The sequence below is a fragment of the Hypomesus nipponensis genome, chromosome 20 (assembly GCF_054491055.1).
Source record: "Hypomesus nipponensis isolate SF chromosome 20, ASM5449105v1, whole genome shotgun sequence".
NCBI classification, from domain to species: Eukaryota; Metazoa; Chordata; class Actinopteri; order Osmeriformes; family Osmeridae; genus Hypomesus; species Hypomesus nipponensis.
In genome coordinates, this window is record NC_140380.1 from 8,928,638 (window position 1) to 8,940,000 (window position 11,363).

The following is an 11,363-nucleotide window of genomic DNA, read 5'->3' on the forward strand; positions in this document are numbered from 1 at the left end:
TTTTCCTCCACAGGTCTTAATGGCCCCAGCTAAACCCCATTATAGGAACTGCCCTCCCCTTTCCCCCCTCCCCTCAAACACTCCCACCCTGGGCCTAAACAAAGTGTGTGTGTGAGGGTGTGTGTGTGAGGGTGTGTGTGTGAGGGTGTGTGTGTTAGCGGCAGCATCCCAGGCCTTGGTCTCCACACCTCTGCCACTCTCTCCTAATTGTCCACAAGCTGTTAAAGCCCAAGGTGTGGCGTATTATCAAGGCTTAGCAGAAGAAGGAGAGGGGAGAGAGAGAGACTGAGAGAGAGTGAGAGAGCAAGTGAGTGAGAAAGAGCAACAGAGAGAGAGAGAGAGAGAGAGAGAGAGAGAGAGAGAGAGCGAGCAATCTCTCTGCGTTGAAGAACCTGACCCTTGGCAAGTGACACAGCGGAAAGAAATACTCAAAAACAGAACAGAACAGAGCGAGAGTGAGAGAGAAAGAGAGTGAGAGAGAGAGAGAGAGAGAGAGAGGGAGAGAGAGAGAGAGGACACGCTGTCAGACATTCATTTATTTAGTTTCCACCCAGAGGGTAAACTGATAATAAGTCACCCAGAGACTGCCTTTGAAACCAGGCCCAGACAGTCAGCAGTAATGGATTAAGAGTCATTAAAAAGAGGAACTGGATCAGATCCTTGTTTCTGTGGAAAGACCACAGATGTCCAGGATGGGTTATCAAGAATTGAATCTGGAAAAAAGAACTAAATAACAACAAAATATACTTTAAATCATTATGTATAACTGAAAGTGCATGTAAATTAGTTCTGCTTTATTACATAAGCAAATCCCCTGCTCTACCCTCCTGGTATCTCCACTCCCCCTGCTCTCTCCTCCTGGTCTCTCCTGTCTCCTCCTGCTCTCTCCTCCTGGTCTCTCCTGTCTCCTCCTGCTCTCCCCTCCTGGTATCTCCACTCCTCCTGGTATCTCCACTCCTCCTGGTATCTCCACTCCTCCTGCTCTCTCCTCCAGGTCTCTCCTGTCTCCTCCTGCTCTCCCCTCCTGGTATCTCCACTCCTCCTGGGATCTCCACTCTTCCTGGTCTCTCCTGTCTCCTTCTATTCTCTCCTGTCTTATAAATGTCAGGTAATGAGAAAGATGGATATTGTCTGCTGGACCTGGTGTCACACACATGCACACACACACACACACACAGAGCGATCTCTCTCTCAATCTCCCTCTTTCCTCATCTCATTCTTCCTCTCTCCATCTTTCTCTCCTTCCCCACTCTCTGTCCCAGCATTCCTCTCTCCCTTCTTTTACTCTCTCCCCCCTAATCCTCTTTCCATCTCCCTCCTCTCTCTCTCTCTCTCTCTCTCTCTCTATCTCCCCTCTCCGTCTCCCTCTCCATCTCTCTCCCCCTCCTCCTCTCTCTCCCACATCTCTCTCTCTCTCTCTCTCTCTCCCCCTTCCCATCTCTCTCCCCTTCTCCTCATCCCTCCCCTCCTCCTCTCTCTCCCCATCTCTCTCCTCTCTTCCTCTCTCTCCCCCATCTCTCCCCTCCTCCTCTCTCTCCCCCATCTCTCCCCTCCTCCTCTCTCTCCCCTCCTCCTGATCCCTCCCCTCCTCCTCTCTCTCCCCTCCTCCTCTCTCTCCCCCATCTCTCCCCTCCTCCTCATCTCTCCCCCATCTCTCCCCCTCAGAGGTCACGAGCTCAGCCAGGGAACAGGGTGAGATGATCTGCAGCTAGCCTTCCTCTCGGCTTCACCTTGCTCTAAAAAGTAAATGTTTAAGTGAGTTTCGGTAAACACTTCTAAATCATTTCTGGGTCGTGAGGCAGAACACGCCAGCCTCCTGGAAGCCCAGGAGGAGTTATGAGTCCCACTGTCATCCTCTGGTTGTCTCTGTGTGTATTTGAAGTGTGACAGAGAGAGCTGCGGTGCTGTGATTTACTGGATTCACACACATTCACACACACACACACACGCACACACACACGTACACACAGACGCACACACACACACACACGCAGACTGAAGTGTGGCTGTTAACAGATTGTGTTGGATGTCTAGTTTGTTTTTCAAGTCACAGTTTTTCCATTCCGCTGTAGATCTATGATAAGACCAAGACACCACAGTGAGGTGTGTGTGTGTGTGTGTGGATGGGTGTGTGTGTGTGTGGATGGGTGTGTGTGTGTGTGGGTGTGGATGGGTGTGTGAGAGACCACAGTGAGGACAGCACCTTACCAGCATTACATTCGTTCTGTACTCTCATTCTTTCCCTCCCTTCTCTTCTCACTCCTCACTGACAACTGCATGGAAACCATTTGGGTTTGAGCCACTAATTGACGTTTGGCCATCTGACCATTGTTCACGAAGATGCTTACGTAAATATCCATACTGTGTGTGAGGACTTGTGAGTGTGTGTGTTTGTGCGTGCATCTGTATGTTTGTGTGTGTGTGAGTATGTGTGTGTAGCAGAAGGGGGTTGTGTCTGAGAGAGAGAGGGGTCGCTCTGCCCCCTGCCTCGGCCGGCCTATCTCTGGCTCCCAGGAAGCTGCTGGGCTTTGGTGGAGCCAGAGTTCTGCCCATCCATCATCCTTATCAGGGGGAGTCTGGCGGCACTGGAGTCCCAGGCTGCGAGGCCTGCTCTGGAGGAAAGGAGAGGGCCGGTCAGGGCGGGGCGGGGGCTTGGCCGAGGGGGGGGACAGGGATGGCAGACTGGTGAAGGGGGGGGGGGGGGAGAGGAGGGTTGTAAGACAGTGGGGGGGGTGGGGGGGTAAGGGGGAGGGGTGTGGGTTGTAGAGGGGGTGCAGGGTGGAAGGGCAGGCGGTAGGCGGGGGGGGTCACTCCAGTGATAAGACTAACTCCAAACAATAACAACAGGCGTCCAGCTACATCAAAGTGCCCCGTTTAGATTTGGAAGTGGAGGGGTTGAGGGAGATGGGGGGGTGGGGGTGGGAGGGGTGGGGTGGGGAGGGGGGGAGGGGGCTTCATCAAAGCAAAAGCAGAGGCCGTCTTGCGGTGGACGACATCTTTTACAACGCAATGTTAAATAAACAACACACAGTAAAAAAAAAAAAAAAGGCAAGATGGAGGACAGGAATGTCAAAACTGTCCGTTAGGTCTGATAATGTGTTTATGGGGCCTCAAGATGGTGGGCAGTTTCAACAGCCTGACGTCCGACAGAGGGGGGAGCAACACCACTTTGAACGGCACAATCAGGAGGAATATGTGAATCTGAAATCAAAACTAACATCCATTAAAAAATCCACTTGGATTCAATTCTGTACGGAGTTCAAGAACACACAGGAGGAAGTGATGTCAGGGTTTCTGTCGCTGAGGCCGGAGGTGAGGAACGAACGGAATATTGACAGAAACGGATGAAACGAAACTCTGCATTTGACGAACACAAACGGTCAAGAGGCCACAAGCGTCTTCTCGAAACCGAAACAACCGTCACATAACATTCAAATAACGTTTGAATAATGAAGGTAGCGAATGCGGTAAAACCCTCTCATGAGGGATGCCTTCCCCATCAAACCGAAGCTGTTTACGTCTTTGAATAAATTACCAGCACTCACATTGACCAGCAGAGCTTGGGAAAACAAGCTTTGTAACTCAATATGGTTTCACTGTAAAAAGTCGATTGTTTGCTTTCTTGATTTTCCGCAGATATACAAACAGAACACCCAAGCAACAACGTTGTTGGGCCGTCGCCCGGACGACGACAACACATCCATCACGGCCGTGGTGGAGAAGTTGGAGCGATCTATCTCCACCGAGATGAATGAAGCTCTCAGAGAGCTGGAAACGTAATAAAATAGTCTCTCTAATGGCTTATGCTTGTATTAAAGCTGGTTATAAAAGCCATGAGGCTATTGTCAGGCTGTGTGTGTGTCTGTGTGAGTGTGTGTGTCTGTGTGAGTGTGTGTGTGTGTATCTGTGTGTGTGTGTGTGTGTGTGTGATGAGGAAAGGAGGAGGGGTACACAGCATCATTAGAGCTGCAGTCACATAGATCACCGTGATAACATTAAAGGAAAGCTTCCTTTGTGTGTGGGGCTGTGTGAGGGGTCTGGTCTGCACCAGCCTAATGCACACTGGCGGGGCCTGCTTTGAACCCCCCCCCCCCCCAGCCCACCCCCCGACCCCCCCACCCCGACCCCCTCCCTCCACCCCCCACAACACACTGCGTAGATGTAGAATACACCAGACAAGATCTAGGCCCGGCCCCTCCATCGATACAGAATGCGCCAGCCCTGCCCAGCCCAGACCTGCCCTCTGCCCATCTTCCTCTCTCCTCTCCCCCTCTCTCCATCCTCTCCTCTCCCCCTCTCTCCATCCTCTCCTCTCCCCCTCTCTCCATCCTCTCCTCTCCCTCCTCTCTCCATACTCCTCCCCCCTCTCTCCATCCTCTCGTCTCCCTCCTCTGTCCATCTTCCTCTCTCCTCTCCCCCCTCCCCCCCCCCCCCCCTCTGTGTTTGAGCATCTCCACATCCTACCTCAGGACCTCTGACATGCCGGCCTGTAATTGGTTGCGTCTGGAGTGGCGTGTGAGCCGTACGGCGCTCGGCGCGTCTGTCCGCACGTACGCCGAGAGACGCGGAGCACTGGTCAGTCATCAGAGTGCCGCGGTATTTCAGTCGCAGACAGCTAGCCGCCGTCCGTTCTCCGCGGGCCGCGAGACGAGGAGTCCTCCGGGAGAGAAGATTCCATGGCATAGTTTGAAACCCCCGACCGTAAATAACAACGAGGTTCCAAAGCTCCTGTAAAGAGAGAGAGAGCAAGGGAGAGAGAGAGCTGGGACCGAAACAAAGCTGGGAGGATGTTTTAGCGCCACGCACAGTTCAGAGGATTTCTCATTCTCTAACCTTGGAGACAAGGCAGTTTCGCCAATGCGTGGATACAAATATAAACAAACTCTTATTCCCCGCGATTTTTTATAGACATTTTTAATAAATGTGACAATAATATCTGTAGCCTGTCGAGCATGTCGAGGACTCTCCCTTCCTTCTGTGAGACCATTCAAACCAGGAAGTCGGGTCCCTGTTGAGCCTTGATGAAAACAAATCCTTCAAACCAGAACGGTTCCTGAAGCTGCAAATACCCAGATCCAGTAGTTGATGTGTATTTGGACAGCAGCAGCTTCCCAGCAGCTGAATACTGTGCTGTGAGGAGCAGAACAGACCTCTCACAGCAGGCCCCAATAACTGAGGTGGAGGGAGGGACAGAGGGGGGAGAGAGAGAGGGCAGGAGAGAGAGAGGGGGAGAGGGAGAGAGAGGGAGGGGGGAGAGAGAGGGGGGAGAGGGAGAGAGGGGGAGAGAGAGGGGAGAGAAAGAGGGAGAGAGAGGGGGGAGATAGAAGGGGGCAGAGGGGGGAGAGAGAGGGGGGAGAGAAGGGGGCAGAGGGGGGAGAGAGAGAGGGGAGAGAGAGAGGGGGGGGAGAGAGGGGGGAGAGAAGGGGGCAGAGGGGGAGAGAGGGGGGGGAGAGAGGGGGGAGATAGAGAGAGGGGGGAGAGAGAGAGGGGGGAGAGAGAAGGGGGAGAGAGAGAGAGAAGGGGAGACAGAGAGGGGGGAGAGAGAGAGGGTAGAGGGAGAAGGGGGAGAAGGAGTGAAGGTGCGAGAGGGAGGGAGAGAGTTTGGCTGAAAGATAGGGAGTGAAATACATGTATACTGTATACATACATAGAGAGAAAGAGAGAAAAAGAGAGAGAGAGAGGGGGGGAACGGACAGAGAGAGAGAGAGAGAGAGAGAGAGAGAGAGAGAGAGAGAGAGAGAGAGAGAGAGAGAGAGAAGAAAACAGAGAGAGAGAGGGGGGAAGGGAGATGGAGAGAGAGAGCAGGAGTGAGCAAACAGATGTGGGATGGTGTGCTTGAGCGAAGGGACAGATTTACTGCCTCTTCTTTAATGAGGTAACATCCTTTTCACTCATAAGACTTTTAAGAACATTTTTCTCCCACGTGCGAGGAAGCACTGCTTTCGGACAGAGGGGAAAAGCAAAGGGGGGAGGGGGGGAGAGGAGGGGGGGGGGTGGGGAGGGTGGGGGGAGAGGAGGGGGGGTGCAGGAGTCACTGTCAAATTCACAGCGTCAACCTTTATAAGCAAATCCAACGGTCAACGGAAAGTAATGGGGTGTCTGGCTACGTGATGGAAGCAAATCTGAACTTTTTCCAAATCTGGCTGCTCCACAAACAGTAGGACAAGGGTGGGGGTCCTCTCCAGCCTCACAGCCCCCCCCCCCCTCCGCCCTGAGCCTTATCTGAAATCCTGAGCTAGTATCCCTCAGTCAGGGGTGCGGGGCACGAACACTGTTTTCTGCTCGAAGGCCTGAGGGGGTGTTGTGTTGTGGCCGCAGGCTGCCTTAATGAGCGCTAACATGAAGGAGACAAGGGAGAAGGGAGAAGGGAGGGGGTCTCCTCTCTCTGAACACTGGGCTGGACTGTGTGCTGCTGCAGGAAGGAGGGGCCTTCCTGCTTCATAACCTCCCCTTCCCCCGCGTCATAGCGCCGGTGAAGCACGGCAACAACAAAAAAACACACACACACAACCTGGCCCCCCCAGTCCAAAACAAGCATCAGTGTCATAAATGGATTTAGGCCTACTGCTACTAATAACCCTCACCTCCACACACACACACACACCTTCATCACCATGAGAGTAAAACGTCACAACACCCTCCCTCCCTCCCCCCAAAAAGGCAAAACGACAACAAATCCAAAATTGCTAACTCCTGTGAAAGTCGTGTAATCTGGGGGTGGTTAGGGTCAGGGGGAGATGTTCGGACCTGGATTAGGGGCTCATTAATCCCATGCCGGGCGTCCTGATGACAGCGTCTCAGCCTCGTCCCAGCTGGCCGGAGCTGCCAGCTGATTTAGAGGCCCTCCGCCCCGGTATGTAAACCAGCAGCAGCAAGAATGTATAAGCAAGCCGTAAAAATAGGATTTGGCGTCGGGGACGCGTTCGAAGACGAATCGCACCGTTAAACAATGCCTGGGCCCCCGGCCCCTCTGAGCACGGAGGGGTCTCACCGGTCGATGGGGAACGGGGCGGGGGGGGCGGGGGGGAGGGTGGAGGGGGGTGGGGGAGGCGTCGGGTTTAGAGTTCACCTCGGCGCCGCGACAGGCCGTAGATTTGACGGGGGGGGGGGGGGGGGGAGCGTGTTTAAACCTGAGACGTGGATTACACGTCCATATAACTCCGTAATCCCGCTTGCAAATAAACGATATATAACCCCGACGCTCTCACGAGAAGCACTTAGGGAGGGTGCTGGTGGAGAGGGGGGGGGGGGGTGGGGGGGGTGGGGGATAGAAGCAAGCAGGAAAACACACAACGCTGGGAACCTTGGGAAACTTGGGTACCCAGAGAGAGGGGAGGCCCCGACATCCAGCCAGTCCAAAGGGCCATGCTGATCCAGAGTGCTGATCCATAGAGCTGATCCAGAGAGCTGATCCAGAGAGCTGATCCAGAAAGCTGATTCAGAGAGCTGATCCAGAGAGCTGACCCAGAGAGTTGATTTAGAGAGCTGATTCAGAGAGCTGATCCAGAGAGCTGATTCAGAGAGCTGATCCAGAGAGCTGACCCAGAGAGTTGATTTAGAGAGCTGATTCAGAGAGCTGATCCAGAGTGCTGATCCATAGAGCTGATCCAGAGAGCTGATCCAGAGAGCTGATCCAGAGAGCTGATTCAGAGAGCTGATCCATAGAGGTGATCCAGAGAGCTGATCCAGAGTGCTGATCCATAGAGCTGATCCATAGAGGTGATCCAGAGAGCTGATCCAGAGTGCTGATCCATAGAGCTGATCCATAGAGGTGATCCAGAGAGCTGATCCAGAGTGCTGATCCATAGAGCTGATCCAGAGAGCTGATCCAGAGTGCTGATCCATAGAGCTGATCTATAGAGGTGATCCAGAGAGCTGATCCAGAGTGCTGATCCATAGAGCTGATCCATAGAGGTGATCCAGAGAGCTGATCCAGAGTGCTGATCCAGAGTGCTGATCCATAGAGCTGATCCATAGAGGTGATCCAGAGAGCTGATCCAGAGTGCTGATCCAGAGAGCTGATCCATAGAGGTGATCATAATCCTGGCTGAGTGAAGGCACTGCACCCCCATGACAACACACACACATGGAGGATCTCTGCTCTGAGATGAATGCTCTGAGAGAGCTGTGGCTAGGCTGGGCTTGGTTAGGCTGGGCTGGGCTGCTTTCAGGATCTGTACTATGCTGTTCATAGCACTGTCAAACGCTTTGGTCTCAACGTGTACGACTGTAAACATTTCAAAATGGCTGCCAAAACGCTTCCAGGCTCAGGTCGTGAATGTCCAGACTTTCTGCGCACGGATGAAAACGGGGCGGAGCTTGTTCACACTCCGACACAGCGCTGTGTTTGCCTCGTCGATCAAACAGAGTGTTTGACGCCTTAACGCTGAGTCAGCCTGGAGCAGCCTTTCCGTCGACATACCTCTCGACGGATCAGAAGCGAGCAGCACAGCAAACGTCAGACTCCCCGCCAATGAAGTCATCGACCCGGTGACTCGTAGACGGCGAGCGAGTCGAGCTGACAGCCAGGAAAGGATAAACCAGACCCCCTGAACAACAAAGGTGTTTTGTTGACGTGCGAAACCCCCTTGCCCCCCCCCCCCCCCCCCTCCGTTCCATCCCTCACATGCTCTCTCGTCTCCTGGGAGACGTCATCGTGCGCCCTGGTCATTGGCGGCGGGCGGCGTGTGTGTACGTCTCATGGACGCGATGCGGGGAATTGTGTACTCTGAATTATAACATGTCACTCCGCATGAGGCCAACGCTAATTAGACAGCATGCAGAAACTGAGGAAGGGAGGGAGGGAGGGAGGGAGGGAGGGAGAGAGAGAGAGAGAGAGAGAGAGAGAGAGAGAGAGAGAGAGAGAGAGAGAGGGAGGGAGGAAGGCAGAGAGAGGGAGAGGGAGGGAGACAGGGAAAGACAGAAAGACATGAAATCACTCGGACCTCCACTGCAGATGATTTCCAACCTTCTGAATTTGCCAAGAAGCTACAGACCATCCCGGCTAATGCACATTCATTGGATTAAAGTACATGTGTTTTTGGGAAGGAATAAATCTAATATGTTATCACTGTTTAAAACCTGACGTTGAGAGGACATTGGAAACCAATACTTCCTCTGTATGCTAGCTCTCTGCAAACACACACAGTTATTGCACACTCTGTGTGTGTGTGTGTGTGTTATTGTGACATGTATGATAGTATACATGCAAGCTAATGCATGGCAGGGGTCAGAGGTGAAGAGACCCACCATAAAAAACGCCTGAGGGGGAAGAGCTGGGTGCAGGAGGAGGGGGAGGAGGGGGAGGAGGGGGAGGAGGGGAGAGAGGGGAAGGGGAGAGAGAGGGGGGAAGGGGGGGGGGAGTGTGGCGGTGGCGGAGGTGTCTGTTTTTCCTCAGTAGCCGAGCTGGAGAACGAATGCGACGTGGAAAAGCCGAGGAATGGGAACGCTGTGAGGGCGGAACAGGGCAGAACCCTGAACTCCAGCCCTGACCATGTTCTAACAGGGCAGAACCCTGAACCCCAGCCCTGACCATGTTCTAACAGGGCAGAACCCTGAACCCCAGCCCTGACCATGTTCTAACAGGGCAGAACCCTGAACCCCAGCCCTGAACATGTTCTATCAGGGCAGAACTCCAGCCCTGAACATGTTCTAACAGGGCAGAACCCTGAACCCCAGCCCTGAACATGTTCTATCAGGGCAGAACTCCAGCCCTGAACACGTTCTAACAGGCTCTGAAGGGGTCTAAAGGGTTCTAAACCCATCACCATGGACATAGCAGAGCAGTCCCTCTCTGTCCCTCTCCTCCTCTCCCTCTCCTTCTCCCTCTCTCTCAAAGTTCGATGTTTACTTTATTTCCGTAAATTATCACTATTTATGTGCATTTCTTTAGACCTAGGGAAACAATTGAGGCCCACTTATACTTTTCCATTTTGATTTGATTCAATTATCATTTCTAACATGCGGTGACATATTTGAGATGAGAAAGGTTCATTCTCCCAGACGACAATAAAAACACAATTTCTGGTCAATTGAGTCTGACATGATATTTTTGGAAAGTGAGAGTCTACTGAAATACTTCCCTCCCGCCTGCCCCCTACGTCCATGTGCCTTTGGCCTTCACTCCAGAAACCCAACCCAGAGAAGGAGAGCCAGTGACGGAGTCTTCAAGCCCTCTGGACGGCCAGACTGCACCCTCTCAAACACAGCCTCGGGTGACCACAGACCAGACAGACAGAATCCAAGCGACTCGCACGAAAATAGCTTTCGCGGCGTCGCTGTTGGTTTTGTTCTGGAACAATCAGGCGTGTAACAAAACAGCTGTCTTGGGCGGTTGGGACGTAGACATGGGATGACGTTTCCACGGCTACGTGCCCTGAATGGCTTTTTAAGTTCAATAGAAAAAACATTGCCCACTGGTCTCGGAATTATGACTCAAGGCCTACTTGACAACGTGACCTATCGAGTCACATGATCGCCTACTGTGTTTCCCATTGGTTAACAGAAGTGTTTGGGGAGACGACCTCGCCCCAGGCAGGCATCCCTGTCATCCCAGACCAGGACGCACGGCTGGATGATAAGCATCCAATCAGGAGCGGCGTTGCTCTGATAAGCATCCAATCAAGCGGATTCTTGAGAGTCCGTGGCTGCATTCCGTAGGCAGATCTGACGCAACCTATCTCCAGGCTGTGGGCACGAGAGAGAGACTGGAAGAGAGGGAGGTGGAGAGAGAGATAGAAACATAGAGCTCTGATTTAGGGCCTCCAGTCATATCTAAACAGTGCAGGGGTCTCAGGAGAAACTGAAGTGGGTCTGTAGGATCAGGACCAGGACCAGGACCAGGACCAAGACCAAGACCAAGACCAAGACCAAGACCAGGACCAAGACCAGGACCAAGACCAGGACCAGGACCAGGACCAGGACCAGGACCAGGACCAGGACCAGGACCAGGACCAGGACCAGAACCAAGACCAGGACCAGGACCAGGACCAGGACCAGGACCAGGACCAGGACCAAGACCGGGACCAGTCACATTACAAACCACATAACCTTTGTCAAGTATAACGTTTACCACTCATGATCAAGCCTCGGTCACACACTGACTTTCAGGCCTCAAGAGTCTGTCTGTCTGCCTGCCTGCCTGCCTGCCTGCCTGCCTGCCTGCCTGCCTGCCTGCCTGCCTGCCTGCCTGCCTGCCTGCCTGCCTGCCTGCCTGCCTGCCTGCCTGCCTGCCTGCCTGCCTGCCTGCCTGCCTGCCTGCCTGCCTGCCTGCCTGCCTGCCTGCCTGCCTGCCTGCCTGCCTGCCTGCCTGCCTGCCTGCCTGCCTGCCTGCCTGCCTGCCTGCCTGCCTGCCTGCCTGCCTG

General features: G+C 53.6%; 1 protein-coding gene across 1 annotated transcript in view; it reads right to left on the bottom strand.

Moving 5' to 3' along the window:
• Nucleotides 1-579: 579 nt before the first annotated feature.
• sap30l (sap30-like) overlaps nucleotides 580-11,363 on the bottom strand; it is a 27,014-nt gene continuing 16,230 nt past the window's right edge. Inside the window, exons 4-5 of the mRNA XM_084683649.1 lie at nucleotides 4,465-4,728; nucleotides 580-1,094 (exon numbers count right to left, since the gene is read on the bottom strand). Coding sequence (XP_084539775.1) covers nucleotides 798-1,094; nucleotides 4,465-4,728 — 561 coding nt within the window. The 3' untranslated portion in view covers nucleotides 580-797. The remainder of the gene's footprint in view (nucleotides 1,095-4,464; nucleotides 4,729-11,363) is intronic.